This window comes from Eptatretus burgeri, chromosome 13 (assembly GCF_056783735.1).
Source record: "Eptatretus burgeri isolate ZD-2024b chromosome 13, Ebu_testis_v1, whole genome shotgun sequence".
Classification (NCBI taxonomy): Eukaryota; Metazoa; Chordata; class Myxini; order Myxiniformes; family Myxinidae; genus Eptatretus; species Eptatretus burgeri.
In genome coordinates this window covers 45,546,860-45,568,551 of record NC_140973.1, presented here as the reverse complement: position 1 = coordinate 45,568,551, position 21,692 = coordinate 45,546,860, and the positions used below count along the sequence as shown (strand labels likewise).

Below are 21,692 nucleotides of genomic sequence, written 5' to 3'. Positions count from 1 at the left end.
GGTTGATAAAAAAAAATCATTTCAAAAAAAAATTAAACAGATTGCTCCAGCGAGCTATACGCTGAGGTTGTTTGCATTGATTAAATACTCCCGAAGAGTACTTGACTGAATCGGGAATTGATTTTTTAATAATTTTTTTCGTTGCCCGATTTTAACAAAACTTGATACTGCACACCGCAGGCGAATGGTGTGTAAGGTGGCACGAAAATTTTTGTGCTATCGTGTACTATTTTGGCTGTATTTGAGGAACATAGATACATACATACAACATACATACATACATACAAGATGAGAGTTTTAGTAATATATAGATACTGCACTGGTAATTTGCACCATACAATCCAAGCACTGTGGAAATTACTAATCTCATTTGTGCTCTTGGTTACTTTCCAATTAAAGCTGTGCTTGTAGAGACAGGATCATGTAAACAAAGTGAATTTACCTTTGCGCTGTCTAGTTCAGGTTTGATTGATGACCCGACTAGATTGGCACTTTTGCGGGCATGGCTACGCCCTAACTGCAGGTATTAACAAGTAATCTAATTGCCTAACTGCAGGCATCGATGACTAACCTAATTACAGGCATTAAGTGTGTCCTAACTAAGACCAAGTTCAGTGTCCTATCTGCAAGCCTTATTTGGTAGATGCAGGTCCCACGACATCTTTTGACGAAGAGTAGGTAAGTTATGACAGGCACCCTGGTCAAATGCTTGAAAACCTCTGCCCTAACACACGAGGCACAGCAGCAGCACAGCCACACTCTCTAGCAGACACTACCATCAGTGACATGCTGCATACAACAGAAGACCTGTGCAAAAAACTGTGCCTGATATGCATATATCCTGTAAGAGTACCAACTGAAACATTAAAAAATAAAAATAAATAAATTTTAAAAAGTCTTCTACCTCTTTTCTTTTGGTATCCATAGTCGAGGCCCATGGAAGACCAGATCAGGACACAACAAAACAAAAGGAAGAGTTGGGGGGGGGGGGCGGGAACACCAACAGCAGAGTTGAAGGCCAGGATAGAGGAACATTTGGACACACAATGGGTGTGGGGAGGAATGAGGGGCAGGAGAGGATGCGGAGGGTGGACCAGATGGTTACAGAAGGAAACTCTCAGGAGGGAAAACTGGAAATGTGAAAGGAGGGATTGGCGTGGGGTGGTGGGGGGTTAACGAGGGTAGAAAAGATCATGTTTTGGATTTGGAACCATCTGAGATGGTGGTGAATAGCTGCCTTGAAAACCTAGAGGGAAGAATAGGATTGACGAAAATGTGGAAGTTGGTTCTACAGATGGGAGAAAAGAGGAACGAATAAGTGGAGGTGAGCAGTGATCCTGGATTTAGGTAGTTTAACCAGAAAGGGGTTGATGGTAGACACCGCAGAAATCTGGGGGAACAAAGCACGGAAAGAGCAGTGTGCAAGACCAGAAAGGAGGCGGTAGAACGCAGAGACCACCGACCTGTCTGTAATTTGCATTATGAGGCTCGAATTATACCAAGTAATCTCCGACACAATTAAATTAACTTGATAGGTTGAAGCCCATAATGGCAATCAATATTTGCAGACAAGAAGTTGGCAGAAAACCCACCTCCAAAGTTAACCATACGGCCAAGGCGGCTGGTGGGAACCTTTCGTTGCTTCGACCTTTCATTGAGCTGTAGGAAGACACACAAGGGTGGAGCATGGTTAGAGAGCAGGAAGCGAATGAAATATAAATATTCAGAAAGAAAAAATAATTTAAACAAAGAAAATAATAAAACTAAAAGAATTAAACAAAGGAAAGGAACAGAGACAAAGAGTACGTGGTGAGGTGCTCAAACTTTCCACCTCACCCTGCTCCCCATCCCTTTCTGGTCTTTCAATGCAAGTCAAATAAACAATCAGCATAAACACATACAGAAAACAGCCTGAGAATGCACCTCCAGCTTCCGCAAGTAAAAATAAAACTGTGGGAGTGATCGAATTTTCAAAACTGGTGCATGAAGGCACAACATACAATACCTAATAATTACAATGGTGTTGAGAATGTACATTTATTACAAAGCATGAAAGTTCGAGTCTGTGAGTAAAAGTGAGCAGGCAAACGCGTGTGTCCAAATGCCAGAGTTTATGGCACACCAATATAGTGTTAATAAACAGACAACTCAGCTTCACTTAGCTGATTACATTTACAAGGATGTTTATTCCAGTTAACCTGGATGGGAAGCTTGCGGGTTGGTAGTAAACACTTTACATGATCAGTTAGCTCATTTGAAATGAATTTTAGAATGGAGTGGAAATGATTTATGTGATATAACGATCTTAAATAATTAGTATCACTAGTTCTTCCACAAGCCCCACCAACCTCCTCGCATGCACTAAACACACCCTCCCCCACAATCCCCTTTAGTCGAGTCTCCTCTCAAAACTTCCCTACCTTGCTTTCTGTCTCATCTCTTCCCTTTTTCTCTACGTAGTTCTCAAACAAACAAACACAAATATATTTAACAAAAAAAACAAAACAAACAAAAAAAAAAAGAGATGAGACCACAAATGCATTTCACACATGTAGCAATTTAGAGAAAACTCAATCATCTTGATCTGTAAAACAGTACTGACCTAAGCAAAGCATTCAAAAACATTTATTAATTCAATACAATAGTCCAAGACATGTCAAGGTTTTGGTTTTAATTTTATTCTTCAATTCAGGTGTGTGTGTGTGTGTGTGTGTGTGTGTGTGTGTGTGTGTGTGTGTGTGTGTGTGTGTGTGTGTGTGTGTGTGTGTGTGTGTGTGTGTGTGTGTGTGTGTGTGTGTGTGTGTGTGTGTGTGTGTGTGTGTGTGTGTGTGACAGCCCATTGCAGCTAATGCCCGCAAACCCACTCCCTTTAATCTATCTACTCAGCAACCCCTTCTCCCATTCCCCTCAAAGCCTTCATCCACTCCCACTTATTCTCCTTTTCCAACTGTCTTTTAAAATAAATAAACACCTTCACATATTTCCACTCAACGCAATCCTTTCATCCACTCCCACTTACATCCCTTCTCATCGCTGAGCATAAGCTGCAGTTTTAAGCAAATGAAACGGAAGATCAAGAAGGAACCCGAAGAAGTAAAGAGCAAAGATGGAGTCATCAGGAGGAACTTGGATAGGATTCAAGTTTCAGCCACAACTCCACTACCCTCAAACCCATCCAAGCACAGCCAAGTGAGCCTTACAGAAAAATTTCTGCAACAATTCACTTCTTACAGAGATAGATAAAGAAAGAGGAAGAGAGAGAAAAAGAGATGAAAAAGAAGAAAAAGCAAGAATTAGAGTGAATAGAGAATTAGTTGGTGAATAGAGGAGAGAGAATAATCACATCAAAGCCAAACACTTCGATCGGTCGTGATCATTTCAAATGTCTATGGTTTTCATGCAGAGAACCAACATAATATATTACATTAGGACTTGAAATAGCCACCACAACCAGGAATACATTCACACTATTCATCCTTGACAACTCAGACTAATTAAGCACAAAAACCTTCAATTATTATACAAATTGTTCATCCTTTGAGTGGTACATTGGCCAGGCTGCTGGCTCAATTGCTCTCAAAAAAAATAATAAAAATAAAATAACCCAGCTTACGTACACAAGGCAAAAACACATGCCTACTGCTTATTTGCATACATAATGCATCATGGTTATATAGTTTGGATCATTCAATTTGTGAATATGAGACTTCCAAACACATCTTAGGCTTGCCAGAAAACCAACATGGCAGAAGCATCGCTTTTCTTCCTCACAATTGAGGGTGGTGTCAAGTAGCTCGCCAGCCGATGGGTTTCAAAAATTAATTACTGCATATATATCTATCTATCGACATATTACTAAAATCTCATCTTTTATGCATGTTCCCAAAATACAGTACAAGATAGCGGAAAAATTTTAGGGCCACCTTAATTACCATTCGCCTACGGTGTGCAGTATCAAGTTTCGTTCAAATCGGGAAACCAAAAAATTATTTAAAAAAATCAATTCCCGATTCAGTCAAGTTTTGGTATGACTATCCATAAAGTTCAAGGACAAACCATCTAGAATGTGTTGATATACCTTGAGAAACTGGTTGGCTGAACAATGACTCGAGGTAAATGCTCAAATTTTCTTCAAGTTAAAGTTTGACCACTAAATAATATTAAAAGTGTCCTTTTATGACTTTATTTTCTTCATTAACCACTGTCACAACAGAAACCCAATGGGTTCACAAGTCATCTAGTATATATATATATATATATATATATATATATATATATATATATATATATATATATATATATATATATATATATATATATATATATATATATATATATATATATATATATATATATATATATATATATATATATAAGCCTGGTGTTGGCGCAGCGGCTTGGGATCCTAAAGGTCCTGAGTTCAAGCCCCGTTGGTCCACTGAATTAATACACCAGGGGGTTGACTCAGCCTGTCATCCTTCCGAGGTCGGCGAAATGAGTACCAGTATACTGGGCCGGTGTATACCCTGGTTAAAAGAGGTATACCATATCCCTGTGTCGTAAGAGGCGACCAGGGTTGCGTCAGGAAGGGCATCCGGCGTAAAACATGTGCCAAATCACTATGCGGATCATACGGATGATCCGCTGTGGTGACCCCTATCGGGAGCAGCCGAAAGAAGAAGAAGATATATATATATATATATATATATATATATATATATATATATATATATATATATATATATATATATATATATATATATATATTATAAACGTTTGGGAGCACAAAATTTGAAGATAGCAGAAAAAGACATTGTCAAAGTTGCAGCTCGTCAAGACAGATGCAAGAATACTGGACATGCAGACAAAATTAAAATATATTTGTTCAGACAGTTGGAGATTGGTTCTTTAGACTGTTGCTGAAAAAACAAGCACATGATGGCCTTGAGGCACAGAAGGAACCCATGACCTCCCATTTTTCTATGGATCCAGGTCAGAATAAATGCAGTGTTTGCACATACTCTTTTTGTTTGCAAAGAAGAGGAGTTCATGTAGTTATATATAAATGTGGCTTCAAGAACACGTAAATGTGCTTCAGTATGTGCATGTGCCGCAATCTGAAACCGTTCGGCGTGATAGTCCTGGATACATTCGGGATTGTTCAGGAGGTGCTGACCAATGGCAGAATCACTTTTTGAGCAGACGTTCTTGTTGGGTTTATATGTGCAGGATGGTTGTGTCCGACCAGTCTCCAAGTTGTTCTGGATTGCCAATGGAATGTGCTGCTTGATCCGATCCTCCAGTTTAAGTGATGTGTGACCTACGTACCTGGCACCACACCAGCACTGAAATTCATAAATAATATTGTTCAGCTTTATGGTCGGGAGCACATCTTTCTGGACTGAGGGGAGCAATTTGTGAGTAATAAATTAAAAAAATTAAAATCACACTCATTTCAATGGAGTTGTAACACTGAATAGTGTGCCGTCCTTTCACGACTGAATAGTGTGCAAATTCAGGATTTATAAACAAACTATTTCACATGTGCATGGACATGCATTCATATATTGTTACGAATCTGGAAGCCTTGTGCACACAGACAGACAGCCGTTCCCGTAGCTTAGTTATTTTGATAAGTGTGTGTTTCTAGTTAGGGCCCCCTACCTGTGTCAAAAGGGAATTAAGTGTACGTGCACTACAAAGTTATTTTATAGATAGGATTTTGATATCACTTACATCTTGAACAACAACACGCCTTCACTTCGCCTCCTCCCACCATCCTACACCAACGCCATTGCCTACGTGCATGTCAGCACGTACGTGGGCGGAGTTCACGAGGACCTGCCGTCGCTCTCGCCCAACCAGGGAGATGCGAGCGAGTTCCCCGATGGTTCACCAATAGGCGCAGGCACGCACGAGGAACGGCGCCCGAGAAGACGACGAAGGAACGGAGAACAAACAATCTGTGCCCCGTCTTCTCGAGCGCGTGTTCTGGTTCGCTTGACATCTCGTCGCTGGCGCTGGTCTGAGCACATCTCGTCACTGGCGCTGGTCTGAGCACATCTCGTCGCTGGTGCTGGTCTGCATCTGGCGGCCCTGGTTAGTCTTCTGGCAACCGGAGCTCCGGGAGGGGGGTGAACACTGGACACCCAGCCGCGCGCTCGCAGCTAGGTAGCCTGCCACGTTCTCGTCCCTCAGCTCGACTTCCCTCCGAGCCGAAGAGATAATAAAGACCATTTTGGGTCCGTTTCTTTTGGGTGTGCGTCTGTCTTTGGGCCCGTCTTTAAGTAGAAACTGTTAAGTGCTTTTTTCCTTGTACATACTGCATTTCTTATAGTCGGATAACTCTGCCATTTATGTGTTCCTTCCCCACTTATTGTAAATAAATATCTATTTGTTGAATATGTCAGCTCGTTTCTGTGTTTTTTTCATTGGTTTAACACGGTGCGTGTTGGGGAATTAAAAAGGCCGTTGTTGCCGTCGTCGTGTGCATTTGGACCAACAGGACCTTGGTAACCATCCGCTCGGGTTACGCACGGTACGGGTCGAGTATGGAAACGACTCGTCCCGTTCGAGCTCCATCGAGGGTGTGAATACTCGGTAGTTCACCACGTGGGCCTCTCGATATTTTGAAGTTTGGCAAATAACCCTGTACCACGTGGTTGATTTATTGACGATTCATGGTCCTGTCGGGGACCCGTACCTTCGGAGTTATCCGAGGGTAATGATCTGAATTCCGGGTGTTTGGTGGAGTAGACTCTGCATCTCCATCTAGCGGTCGCGCTCGTCACCGATACCCGGCTCACAACAATATTACGTGAAGTAAGTAAATTGTTTATATTGTTGTGGGGCCGGGTCTCAGTGGCGAGCACGACCGCTAGGTGGAGCAGTAGAGTCGGCTCCACCGAACACCCGGACTTTAGGACGTACCTTCCATGTAAATCTGAAAGGTCACGGGTCCCTTATCGGACCGAAGATCACCAATAGGTCGACCACGTGGGATAGGGTCAATTGCCAATTTCAATATACCTAAATACCCACGTCATACAAACTACCGGGGAAATTCACCCTCAGCAGGATGTGAGCGATCCGGGCCGTTACCGAGCCGGATCCGAGTCATACCCTGAGCGGAGAATACCAGAATCTTGCCGGGCCGATTGTATGATTACGGCAACAATGACCTTCCTTATCCCCAATACGCACTGTGGCAAACCAATGGTAGAAAAGACAAGGGCGAGCTGGTAAATTCAACAAAAGGGGAATTTATTTACAACAATAATTGGGGAACGAGGGGAGCACGTAAGGGCAGAGTGATCCAAATATAGTAAGGCAAATAATGTTCAAGGAACACAGGCACTTAACAGTTTCTACTCATCAGACAGGCCCACGGACACAGACACACACACAAATACCCAGAAATGGACCCCGTCGGGTCTTTTTGAAGGCTTCCAGCTCGAGGAAAAGTGAGCTGGAGACCAGATAGAGCTAGCTTGGACCTGTCCGCCTCGTGCGGTCTTTGATGTTCTGGCTCGGCGGGACTCAAACCCACAACAACGATGCCACTCCAAGCACCAGGGACGGAGAGTGAAGGACGGACGCCAACCAGCACGAGGACGGACAAGGCAGCAAGCCCCAGCAGGCAAGGCGAGGTGATCCAAGACGATCCAGCAGGCAAACCCCAACTGCCCCCAGTCGGATCGCACCGATCAATTATTCACCCCCGTCCAGGGGGGAGGGGACTCCCTCTCGTAACCCACCCCCCCCCCCTTACAGGACGGTTTTGGCACGCGATCTGCTCGTTGCCCCTGTGATTGGCCAAAAGGGGTGCCAAGTCCGCTGATTGGACCGGGGGGCGTGGCGGGCGTCTCGGCGGACCGCCCCTTAAACAGGAAGATGAGCAATATTGTCCTGCATTGGCTCCCATTGGCCAAACGACGGCAAACTCGCTCGCATCTCTCTGACTGGTCGAGAGAGATGCCAAGTCCTTCATTGAACTCCGCCCACCGTGAGCGTTATGGCGTCAGGATGGAGCGAGGCGAAGGTGTTGTTGTAGTTGAAAATGTAAAAGAAAACCCTGACTATCAAAATAACTCCGCAGCGCATGAACATTTAAATCATCCATTAAACAAAGGGACGGGACCCTGTCTACAAACACATACTTACCGATATAACTGATCTTTGGGACCTGGCTGTTGTGTGCAGTAAGCTTCCAAATTCGTAACAATATTACATCATTTCTGGCTTTACCGAATTGCCAGTACCAATTTTGGAAAACTACGTGCAGCATCAAACTCAACATGCCGAAATGCAAGGTTCGAAATGAATGTTGGCCCGGGTGTCAAATGCCACTAAAAACCCTGGCGGACCATCAGAACCTTGGCCCGTGTGGCCACTTGTGTCAAAATGTTGGATTATACATCTTCGCTGTCGATGTATTTGGTCATGACTTATTATTAGGAAATCTCAACCAACTAAACTTGCCAAGGGGACTGCGGGTCATACGGCAAAGGTTGTCGCGACTTAATTGCCCCTCCCCCCTTCATCTGATGTTCCAAAGGTGGAATGACGCAAATTATCCTCATAAATGTGTACCATATAGCGCTGCTTCCAGTGGTGGTAGGAGAGGGTATTATGAGTGACTCTTCAGAACTCTCAATTGTATCACGAGTAAGAGGACTCCGTATTATTTTCGCACTCGCTTAACCGATGGTGCTTTAGACTTCACTTGACTGCAAAAATTCCATAGGAATTCCCATGTTTTATTGCCTTTTTCCACCTTGGGAAGGCATATAATATTGTTATGATTCTGCGAACTGTCACTCTCCAGTAATAGAAACCAACATACAGCGGTTCCCGAGGTAGTCATTTCATTATTACTCATTACAGATAAGGTCCCTCCCTCGTGTCTAATGGGCTACAAAGGGAATATGCATTGTTGTGGGTTTTGCTTGGTCTTTCCCCTTCATCTATCTAACTCTCTAGCTTGCAATTCACACACCATCATCTTCCGTACCAGGGGTGTCCCATTACCAATCAGCTTGCAATTGTTTGCCAAGCCAGCTGTCCCCCTTATCAACTGTTTCGTTAGAATGCTTGTCTGGGTGAATGCTGTACAAGATGATTGGTAATTGAACATATCCCCAGTGCACGTGCAAGATAGAGCTTGGTTTACATGCCCCTGAAGCTGCCTCTGGATGTAGAAGCAAGGCCGAAAGCTTACAATATACACACATCACATCGTTAGCCACATTCTGGAATGAACTAAAGCATGTATGCGACATGGGAACACGATTGTGCAATGCCAATATGTACAGCGATATAGTGCCAGAGATCAGTCAGTGTACATTGTGCAACTTCTGATTGGCTATCTAACATCAAATTTTGCCCCAATATTTTTTGAAACTGACTTGTCAAATAAAAATACTCAAGTTTTAGTGACATGTGTTTTAGTACTATTTTCGAGATTTTATGACTGCAATATCTCATCAATAGCTGAAAGTTGTGTTGAGCTAACAATTGTTGAAATTGGAAAAAGTAATAAATGGGTTACTATGTGAATAAATTTTTCTTCAGCAAACATTGAAATTGTCCTTGTATTATTTTGCTGCAAGTTAGTAGGTCGGTCATTGAAATGATGATGGGAATGTTCTGTGATTACGAGTTGTGAGGTTGCTGGTATGAAAAGTGCTGAAATTTGATCTGCAGATGTTGTGAGAAAAAGTAATTTAAATGTGGATAATGATTTTTATGAACTTTGAGTCACCATCAAATAATATACAGTCGGGCCACCAAAAATGTTGGCTGGCCACAAAAAAACAAGAATTTTTTTTTTGTTTAGGTGGCCCGGCGGACCATAAAAAAAAAGAAAAAGAAAAAGCGTGACCCCTGCAAATGTCATATATGTCTATGCTTATGGGTTTCCCAGGGGTACCAGCCTCTTCTTCTTCTTCTTCTTCTTCTTTCAGCTGCTCCCGTTAGGGGTCGCAACAGCGGATCATCCGTTATGATCCGCATAATGATTTGGCACAGGTTTTACGCCGGATGCCCTTCCTGACGCAACCCTGGTTGCCTCTTACGACACAGGGATATGGTACACCTATTCCAACCGGGGCATACACCGGGCCTAGTACACTGGTATTCACTTCGCCGACCTCGGAAGGATGGCAGGCTGAGTCAACCTCCTGGTGTGTATTAATTCAAGCGGCCAACGGGGCATGAACTCAGGACCTTTTGGATCCAAGCCGCTACCCTAACCACAACGCCAACACCAGGCTCCAGGGGTACCAGCCAACCAGTAATTTATTAGTGTTCTCCATATTTGCATAAAGATTTGTTGAACATTTGATGACAAAAGCTCAAATGATAAACTTGAAAGCATCTCAAAATGCAAGCAGTCAAAATGAAGAAAACCTGGCAGCGATAACAAGAAAAAAAACTCAGCCATCTGGCACTGACATGCTGATAAGGCCTATTTCTACTCACTAATTATCCTTTCACATTTTGACACAATTATTAGTCTTTTCCATACTCTCATCATAAAGGTTTGTTGACAAACGGTCAAATGGTTAATAAATAAATAAATAAAAAGTTATGGCCAGGACAGCCAACATGACATCGACAGCAAAACCCTGAGCCCCACCGCACAGGGGACGGGCTAGTGATGTGATGAGAACATTCCTTTCAGCAGCCAGGCTGAGTTTGAAGATCATGCATAATAATTTATTTTGAGAATCATGCTTTATAACTTGTGAACAACAGCCAGTATTTTGGGCAAGATGGCAGAGACCAATATCATGCCAAACCAAAAGCAATTACAAGATTCAGTGGAAAAGCAAAGCAAAAAGACAAACCAAATTCAGAGGGAATATTTATGTTCAAAATTAATGTCACAATGAGAATTTATGGAGAAGGTGGGTGGGGAATTGGGGGAGAGTGGCAAGGTGTTTCACATATGAACAAATCACATGTGAACGGAGGAGAAAATCACAATGAACGGTCATTGTTAAAATAGTTTAAGTGTTGCAATTGAATTCAGGTAAAACATCATTATTTTTGTTTAACTTTTCAAGCAGTTATTTGTGAGTTATTTGTCATTTTGCTAACAACAACAAAAAAATACATATGTAGTCAAGTAAACTGACTTTAACAACCTTGTAAAATAATAATAATAACAACAACAACAAAATGCACGGAAGGATGGCAAGTGAATGGGGTGGATATTATCCAGACATTACGTCCAGGGAATGAGGGGTGGAAACAGCCAGAACAAAGTCATGAAGGGAACATGAATAAAGCTATCTTGGCAAAGGAAACCAAAGAGAATAAATATAGCCCTGGAAGGGCTGTGCCATGTCATTGACATCACGAGGCCAAAAGACAAATTCTGACATGCAAAGTTGATGAGAATAGAGCGATTGAATAGGAACCCAGTGTTAAATTCCTCACTGCTGCATGGTGACATCAAAAAAGCATGACAGCAAATTTGACATTACAAGGAATATATAAAGAAGATAGAGCAGTAAAAGAAGGGAGGATAATAAAAAGAACGAGAGAAAATACGAGGGAGAAGAGGGGAGGGGGAGGGGACACAGGTGAGAAGAGGGGGAGGGGACGCAGGTGAGAGGGGGGGACGCAGGTGAGAAGAGGAGGGAGGGGGAGACATGTAGGAGAAAAGAGAGGGAGGAGGAGAGACGGAGGAGAAAAGAGAGGGAGGAGAGACGGAGGAGAAAAGAGAGGGAGGGGGAGAGACGGAGGAGAAAAGAGAGGGAGGGGGAGAGACGGAGGAGAAAAGAGAGGGAGGGGGAGAGACGGAGGAGAAAAGAGAGGGAGGGGGAGAGACGGAGGAGAAAAGAGAGGGAGGGGGAGAGACGGAGGAGAAAAGAGAGGGAGGGGGAGACGCGGATGAGAAAAGAGAGAGAGGGGGAGATGCGGAGGAGAAAAGAGAGGGAGGGGGAGACGAGGAGGAGAAAAGAGAGGGAGGGGGAGACGCAGAGGAGAAAAGAGAGGGAGGGGGAGACGCGGAGGAGAAAAGAGAGGGAGGTGGAGATGCGGAGGAGAAAAGAGAGGGAAGGGGAGACGTAGAGGAGAAAAGAGAGGGAGGGGGAGACGCGGAGGAGAAAAGACAGGGAGAGGGAGACGCGGAGGAGAAAAGAGCGGGAGGGGGAGACGCGGAGGAGAAAAGAGCGGGAGGGGGAGACGCGGAGGAGAAAAGAGCGGGAGGGGGAGACGCGGAGGAGAAAAGAGCGGGAGGGGGAGACGCGGAGGAGAAAAAGACGGGGGAGACGCAGAAGAGAAAAAGAGTGGGAGAAAAAGAGAGAAAAAGAATAGGGTCACACTGTCATTTGGGAAAAAGTAGGTAAGTTATTGGCACACTGAACAATTAATTTCCTGCCTAAACAATCTCGCCAATCCACATTTCGGCAAGCGCAGTGAGTATGCAAAGACCGAAATGTGAGTTTACCATGGACTGAGAATAGACTCGTGATGATGACCACACCGAAGGTGGATCGAAGTTATGTTTTCACCCATTTGTCTGTCTGTGAACAGGATATCTCAAAAAGTTGTGGACCAATTCAGATGAAATTTGGTGCACAGGTTGGGTGTGTGATAAAGACGAATTGATTAGATTTTGGTTCAGGTCGAGATCCAGATCTGGCCATCAGTAGGAAACAAAATGTAAACTGTTCAGCCTGGCGGAGGTATGCGTTCTACTGAGCGCTGTTCTAGTTCTATTCTGTTCTCATAGCCAAGAGGTGGAAGAAAGTGGAAGTGTTGTCCATCTGAAGGGTGCAGAGGTCATGAGTGCAGTTGCTATTGAGCTGTCTAGCCAGGGTTAATCTCGACTTGAATGCAAACTCCTCGACTGGTGCTTTGTAGGCTGGGACATTGCATCAATGAGTACACTCTCCTTTGGACGGATGCCCCGTCAGCTAGTATTATCTTTCGATGAAGAGTAGGCAAGTTACGACCAACACCCTGGCAAAAAACCTGGGCTAATGTGTATGGACACTACTTCAGCAGCATTTTACGTCCCCAGGTCATTATCATTTTACGGCTGTTTCCATGCTTGCATGTGTAAGCCGAGTTTGTCATGGAATCCTCGTCAAATATGCATTCACCAACGATGATTAGGAGTGGTGGTGTTGCAACAAGGATGAACGCTGTCTCAAAATTGGAATCCAGGTTTAGTAGTCTGTTTAACAAAAGTTTGACACTTCGCGAGAAAGTACCATAACAGCTGGTGCAATGGTTTTTGTTTATGCTCCCTCAGCCATACAATTGATGAATTGCTCAAGAGTTGCTGCAGTGCCCTACTCTCAGATCATACCTTCAATCAGTAGAGGGGGGAAAAAAACTTTAAGGATATATTTTCAATTTTAAATGGCCAATGCGTTGTTTGGAACAGTCCTTGACTTCGCTTTAGGCCAGTGAGACCTTCCTGCTGTCCGGTCAGTACTGACGTATATTTCCACATTTAAACACATAGAGCACCAAATACTACAAAGCAACAGCACAAGGAACATAATTATCTCACACATTTGTCGATCGTAAAGGACAAAAGAGGGGGGGAGAGATGCAGAGGAGAAAAAGTGTGCAGTGAGGATTAAAAAAAAACAAACAGTTTTAAGTTTAACAATACAAGCAACTTGCTTCTAAAAGTAAAGCAGATGATGCAATCATCATCATCAGCTAACCTGCGTGAAGGAAGAGTGTTGAAGCTTAGCCTGGCGAGCCTTGTCTATGTCACTGGCAGTGAGCCCGCGGATAGTCGTGTCTTGGTGGAATAACCGGGTGGGTGGTTGGGCTTGGCCACATGGACTGCCAAAACCACCACCACCACTACCAGCACCCTAAAACCACAGCAGAAAAAAAGTTTTATGCAGTTGCCAGATTAAATAATGAAAACAAATCACAATAATAATAAAAATAAACTCGAACTGCCACTTTATAACTGCTGGCAGTGATGACCGGGTACCCAGACGTCCGCCTTTGATACAACATGAGACTTATATGATAATTGCAAAGTTTCCCTTCAATAGAATAAGTGGTTCCAGAGAAAACATTATTTAATAGTGATACAAATACAGCCCTGCTTCAAGACAGCGTGGGACTGACAAGTTACGAACTGGGTAGCACAAAGTGTTCAATCTATTTATTACTGATGCAGTTCGCCCTTTTTCCTGGGGACATCAACCGCTTCAATTGAATTGCTATTGCTGTACCCTCAAACACATGCAGGTGCAGCCAAGTGAGCCTTCTGGAAAAAAAAAAAAGTTCTCAGATTCAAATAATTAAATAATTCTGGCTGCCAAACCGTGTGGCTGATCGGGTTGAAATTTTAAACCTATGTTGCACTTGTCGGCTCGATTGTAATTGTGAAGTTTCGCATATTTGATTTAGCGGTTTCAGAGTAAATATTACTTTATATTTTTCCTTCAATCCAACATGGCTGCCAAACCATGGGGCTGATCGGGTTGAAATTTTAAACCTATGTTGCATATGTCGGCTCGATTATAATTGTGAAGTTTCGCATATTTGATTCAGCGGTTTCAGAGTAAATATTACTTTATATTTTTCCTTCAATCCAACATGGCTGCCAAACCATGGGGCTGATCGAGTTGAAATTTCAACTTGTCATTCCACATGACTGCTACATCATAACTGTGAAGTTTCATATTTATTGATTCAGCAGTTCCACAGTAAACATTAATTAATATTTTTCCTTCAATCCAATATGGCTGCCAAACGATGTGTCGTACATCAAAGGGGGGGGGGACTTTTTGTTTGTCATGGAGAGGCGGTCATACATGTGGAGTTTTGCCTCAATCTGTTCAGCCGTTTCAGAGAAGACTTTTAAAGTTATTCATTTCCAATGCAATATGGTTGCCGTACCATGTGACCTATTACAACATAAATTTAAATTTTCCTCTGATGGGGTAGTGGATCATGCTTGTTAAGTTTAGTGTTGATCAGACAAGGTGCGTTTTTCTATCCAAGATGGAGGCCAAAGCATGTGACTTGTGACATCATAATTTTTTTACCATATATGCAGACATTGTTGTGTATGATAGTTGCCAAGTTTCACTTCGATAGGATATGTGGTTCCAGAGAAAACATTATTTAATACAATTCTTGAATCCAACATGGCTGCCAAACCATGTGACCTATCAATTAGAAATTAACAAACTTATACTCACTGCTCGTATACAATATGTATGTGAAGTTTCCCCTTGATCTGACCAGCCGTTCTGGAGAAGATGATGTTTGAAGGTTTTAGGGTAATTTCAATATGGCCACCAAACCAGGTGACCTATCAATTAGAAATTAATAAACTTGTGAAAGGATGCCTTGGGGAAAGTGTGTGTGAATTTTTGCCTCAATCTGTCCAGCCGTTGTGGAGAAGATTTTTAAAATTTATTAATTTTCAATCCAAGATGGCTGACGAAACATGTGACCTATGACATAAATTTATAATCTGCTTCCTATCATGTAGTGGAACATGTGTGTGAAGTTTCGTGTTAATCGGATAAGGTGGGTTTTTCTATCCAAGATGGCCACCAAACCATGTGATGTGTGACATCATAATTTTTACCGTATATGCAGGTAAGCGTGTAGATTACAGTTGCCAAGTTTCGCTTTGATAGATTATGTGGTTCCAGAGAAAACATTATTTAATATTTTTCTTAAATCCAACAAGGCTGCCAAACCATATGACCTATCAATTATTCATTAACAAAGTTATACTCCCTATGCGTGTGCAATATGTATGTGAAGTTTCCCCTTGATCTGACCAGCCATTCTGGAGAAGATGTTTGAAGGTTTTAGGGTAAATTCAAGATGGCCACCAAACCATGTGACCTATCAATAAGAAATTAACAAACTTGTTCAAGGATGTCATGGGGAATGTGGGTGTAAAGTTTCACCTCAAACTGTTCAGCCGTTCTGGAGAAGATGTTTTTAATTATTTTTTCAAAACAAGATGGCTGCCAAAACAAGTCACCTATGATGTCATAATTTTTTTTTCTCCGGTGATTTGTTGTGTAGATGACGCTCAAGAAATTTAAGATTTTTCCCATGCAGCGTTCTACTTGACGAATTTTCACCGGCATTTCCGCTTCACCGATGACGGCACGAAAAATCACCCGTGTTCCCCATGGGGAGCTTATTAAAATGTATGAAGCAAAAAAAATTTCCATTGCATGGTTTCAGAGAGACAGATGTCCAAAGTTTACCGGTTTTTTCAAGATGGCACCCGTAACACATGACCTATGACGTCATAATTATTAAATAAGTATGCTATCAAAAAAGATACATACCATGGTGAAAATTTCGTGTCGATCGGACTTACTGTTCCTGAGAAAATGATTTATAAAGCAAAAGAACCCACAAATTGCCGGCAGAAAAATAATAAATAAGAAATAAACAGAAGAAATACAATAGGTTACCCAGTCCATTTGACTGGGTACCCTAATAATAATAAAAATAATGAGGATGATCACGAGAGCAGAGTCGATGGCACACCATTGCAAATCCCCATTCTTCCCACCTAAAGCAAAGTTGAAAGATGGCATAAAGTTCCACCAGGAATGACCAAATATCTAATTTTCAGGTAAAAAAAAATTTCCCCCATTTTGCCCACTGTGACCCTAAGTCCCCACCCCTGGGGCATGAACCAGGGGTCAAAACAAAAGAAATTTATACATTTCATGCATCCCCCAATGTTAATTTCATATATATATATATATATATATATATATATATATATATATATATATATATATATATATATATATATATATATATATATATATATATATATATATAGTTTAAGGGGAAAAAAAAGTTCAAATATGTGCCTGTAATGGCATTCATTGGCATTTGACCTTTTGACCTCATACGAGGGGATCATGGCCAAAAATTATACAGCTCTTTCACCTTCGTGCCATGTGATGATCATAAATACCACCACATTTGGTGAATTTCTGCCAAACGAAGTAGAAAAAAATTACCCCTGCTTGGGGTGACGGTCATCTCTGAAGCTCTGATCGGCTTAGAATGGCTTCGATGTCGTTTTGTCTTTTGGTTCAACGTACAGACGAAAGCCCGGGAGTAAAAAGGATAGAAAACCTCAGAAATCAAACTACATTTCTGAGTTATCCGGAGATAGATTTTGAAAATGGTTGATTTGGAACATTTATGATCAATGCGTCTTCAAAAGGATAGAAACCAGACCTCAGAAATCAAACCGCATTTCTGAGTCATAAATGGCGGATGATATTTTGACAATGGATGATTTCACAAGTTTACAGCATCGGTGACCTTGACATTGACCTTCAATCAGGTATAAACTCATACCGTCGTGCATCACTCATCGACCCCTACCTACATACCAAGTTTCATCAAGATCGAGCAAAAAAATTTTGACAGTATCACATCAACGATTTTTCCAACTTTGAAGACACGTGACTCAATAACCAGGATGAGTTTTAAAAAACCGGCCTGACCAAATTTAGATATTGTTCAACATGATCAGAATCCGAAGAAATTTCGAAGATTGGATCACAAACGGCAGAGGAGATAGATTTTGAAAATGGATGATTTCGCAACTTTGGAGTGACCTTGACCTTCAATCGGGTCAAAGGTCATACCGTCGTGCATCCCTCAACATCTACCCACATACCAAATATCAAGAAAATCAGAAGAAAAAAATGGGGACGTACGTACTAACGTAGGGACGGACATAAAGACTGGTTTTATTAGGTCATCTCTAACGAGATGACCTAAAAAGGAATCAAACAGCATGATGGATGGACAGACAGGACAGGACTAAAATACCCCCCCCTCCCTTTATTTTTTTTCAAAAAGCGTGGGGGTTCGAATAAGGTTAATATTGTGCCAATTTTACAACACAGAACAATTGACCAGATTTGACAGGTGCTGCTGTTTCTCCAAAATACATCACACAAAACAATTGGTGTGAAGATAACCAGACTGCAATCGCAGTGGCAAGAACGGCTTTTCCCAAGTCTCTGTTCAAGGTTAAAATAAAAATAAATACATAACCAAACTGAAATATAATCCCCAAAGCAAGCTAGCCAGTAAACTGGTCAGGCATCCTGCCAACCATTCATTCCATGGAGGATGTACGTGCATCGTACCGGCTTGGCATGGGCATTTGAGAAGTGGAACTTTGCTGGAGGGTGGCCGAACACGTTGGAGGGCTGCTCGAAGAGAGGGTCAGCAGATTTATCGTAATCATAGACCATGGAGTCACCCTCCACAGCTTCCCACTGAAGAGAATCATTCTCAATGGGGGAGAGGTCCTCCTTGTGTTCAGACTCGCCAAAAACCTGCCAGAGCCAAAGTTAATTGCATTTATGGCCAAAAGCTGTGCGATAACTACAAGCATGTTTAATCAGCATAAAAACACTTAAACAGAGGTCGTAAGATTTAGACGTACAACAAAGTCGTTCTGAGAATGTTTTCAAAAAAAAATCATATGAAAACGACATCTATAATATTCAAACTGGAATCATAGATAAATCAATGTTTTCAAAAACTATGTTGTGCCCGATTCTGACCAGCACCATGAACAAATTACAAAATCCTGCCTGAACCTACAGGGCACAGCTACGCATTGAAATCAGCAACACAGCTACAACCCCAGCAAATTATTATTCTACCTGCAGCCATATGCTGCATACGAAAGAAGAACATAAATCTGGGACAGATAAATTAAGACATCAGAACAATGTCTCCATTCTTTAGTCTGTAAGGGGCTGTGGCAAGGTATTGTTTGTACCAGGTCTTGTCTGGATTGGTTGATATAAAACTACTTGGCAAGCCAAATAAGAAACCAAAAAAAATTTAGCAACACATTTTGACCTTGTAGAAATCGTGAAAAAGACGAGACAAAATATTTCCGTATCGCTACCGGGGCAGTTTGAAATCACCTTTGTGCCAAAATATAATCTTCATAAACTCTAATACAAGGGAATGGAAAATATTCAATCTTTAGCATTTCATCTCTGACCCCCTAAAAATGAGGTCGATCGCATCAAAAGGCAAAAAAAAAAAATAAGGAAAGAAGCAAAGACAATATTCCCCCTCCTCCCCCCCAGCCGGAGAGACGCAACACAATTTTTAAGCTGAAAAATGAATTTTTCAACAACTAGAAATATATAAATTCATAAAAGGGATTATAAAACACAATCATTCGCACAAGTTTCAGATTGACATGTCATCGTATTGCCAAGACGATGGTCAATATTTAATATATAAACTTTGAACAGCTCATTGTAGTAATGTGCGACAACACCACAAATTCATTCAAGCTATACTGCATAAACTTATCAACGTAACTTATCAACGTGGTCGAGGTCAAAAAACTGCAGTGGATATTGGTCGTTAACATGATGTTCGACTAAACAATCATGAACTGCGAGACCATGAAGAATGGTGGAATTTTGGTTTGGTGATACCAATCAGAAAAGCTGGACAAACAAAGTAAGCTCTTGATCAGACAGGTTGGTCAGGTCAGGTCAGGTATGGGAGCATGTGCCAGAGCAGCGCGTCGCTGCATCCACTTTCTGCCGGTACTCCAAGGGCCTCCGTCTGGCCATCCCCCAGGCAGATGCCTGGCCCATCCCCATCTCCTTGAGATGCCGATCAACCTGCTGCAACCATGAGGAATGTGGTCGGCCCATTGGCCTCCTCCACTCAGGAGACTCCCTCGCTGAGAGAATCTGGTGAGCAGGATCAGCGTCAGGAAAATGAGCCACATGTCCATACAGCCGCAGCTGACGCTCACGGACTATGCAGGTAACAAATCTCATTTGAGTCTCTCTCAGAAACCACTCGTTGGACACAAATTCCGACCATCGATAGCCAAGGATTCTCCGAAGAGACCTGGTACCAAAGGAATTAAGTCTCTGTCTCAGATCCTTTTCAGAGTCCAAGTCTCATATCCATAGAGCAAGACTGGAAGCACCAAGGACCTCGGACTTTCGTCCTCCCGCACAGGTACCGGCAGTGCCACACCCCATTATCCAGTGAATCCATGACTCCCTAGGCCCGACCCAGACGTCTATTGACCTCTGACTCACAGCCATTAGAGACAGGAATATCACTGCCAAGGGAAGTGAATCTCTCCACAACCTCAACATGCTCACCACAAACAGGCACAGACAGCAGCATCCAAGATATCGTTGAAAGCCTGGATCTTAGTTTTGACCCAGAAAACCCGTAATCCCTGCAGCTCCGACTCCTCATTCAGCACCTCGAGGGCCCCCGAAAAGATATCTAAAGTCTCCGCAAAGATGACTGCATAATCTGCGAAATCAACGTCAGAGAGCTTGACATTCCCAAACATGCACCGCAGCTTGATCTCTCAAACATCCTCCCTAGAATCCAGTCCATACAAGTGCTGAAAAGTGTGGGGGCCAGTACACACCCCTGACGAACTCGAGTAACAACTGGAAATAAGTTAGAGATGGTAACCACCACATCTCACAGCACTCTCAGTACCAGAGTACAGTTCAGACATCAGATCGATCAGTTTTGGTGGCACCCCACGAAGACCTAGAATCCTCCAGAGGGCATCCCGATTCACTGAATCGAATGCTTTACAGAGATCAACATAGGCTGCAAGCAGCCCCTGCCGAAACTCCCGTCTGCCTTCGGTGAGGACCCGAAGAGCAAGGATACGGTCAATCGTTGACCTCTTTGGTGTAAAGCCTGACTGCTCTGGACGCTGGTGCTCAAGCAGATGGTGGCGAACCCTATCAAGAATTATCCGAGCAAAGACTTTGCCCAGCACTGAGAATAGCGTCACCCATCAGTGGTTGTGCCAGTCTTGGTGATCACCCTTCCCTTTCCAGAGAGGAACAACAAGGCCACTCTTCCAGTCAGTTGAGATGATACCTGTGTTCCAGGCAGAGCACAGAACTGCATGCAACAACACGAGTGCAGCATTTCCACCAGCCTTGAGAAGTTCAGCATGGCTGCCACAGATCACTGGAACTTTACCCCATTTCAACCAGTTTACCCCACCCTATTCCACAAGCGAAGGTGGACCACAGTTGATTAGAGAGTCAGCAACAGGGATTGTAACACCCCTAATGTCCAACTCGACAGCTGGTGGATCAGCTTGTTGTGGGGCCGGGCGTCGGCCGCGAGTACGACCGCCAGATGGAACTGCGGAGTCGGCTCCACCGATCACCCAGAATGTATAGGTCGTCAGCCCGGATAACGCCGGAGCCGACGGGTCCTCTATCGGACCGAAGTTCGCCAATGAGGTCGACCACGTGGGGTGGGGTCGATTGACAATTTCAATTCACCTTAATAACCATGTGGTCCAACTACTGGGGAAATTCACCCGTGGCCGACTTTGTCTGAATCGAGTCGCGATCGCCGACTTGGATCCGGCGTAGCCGAGCGGAATAACCAAAGTCGAGCCAGACCAAATGACAATTTACCGGCCCAACAGCCATACTAATTCTCAAACACGCGTCCTGTCGAACCAATGAAGGAAAGGACACGAACGAGCTGAAACATTGAACAAATGGGGTTTATTTATACAACAATAATTGGGGAACGAGGGAAGCACGGAAGAAGCAGAGTTAAACCGAATATTAATAAATGCACGTATATACAGTCAAAAAGTACTTACACAGTTTACTACTTAGCAGATG

The 21,692-nt window shown here is 42.9% G+C and overlaps 1 protein-coding gene and 1 pseudogene across 2 annotated transcripts in view; one reads left to right on the top strand and one right to left on the bottom strand.

Annotated features, from left to right (window-relative positions):
* LOC147014363 (atypical kinase COQ8B, mitochondrial-like) overlaps nt 1-21,692 on the bottom strand; it is a 92,955-nt gene that overhangs the window by 49,791 nt on the left and 21,472 nt on the right. The window contains exons 3-6 of one of the 2 annotated variants that reach the window (XM_085852275.1): nt 18,159-18,350; nt 13,695-13,850; nt 2,421-2,462; nt 1,593-1,659 (exon numbers count right to left, since the gene is read on the bottom strand). In XM_085852275.1, the coding sequence (XP_085708401.1) occupies nt 1,593-1,659; nt 2,421-2,462; nt 13,695-13,850; nt 18,159-18,350 (457 nt within the window). The remainder of the gene's footprint in view (nt 1-1,592; nt 1,660-2,420; nt 2,463-13,694; nt 13,851-18,158; nt 18,351-21,692) is intronic. The other variant, XM_085852276.1, reaches the window with a different exon arrangement.
* Nucleotides 9,280-12,327, top strand: LOC147014364 (uncharacterized; annotated as a pseudogene).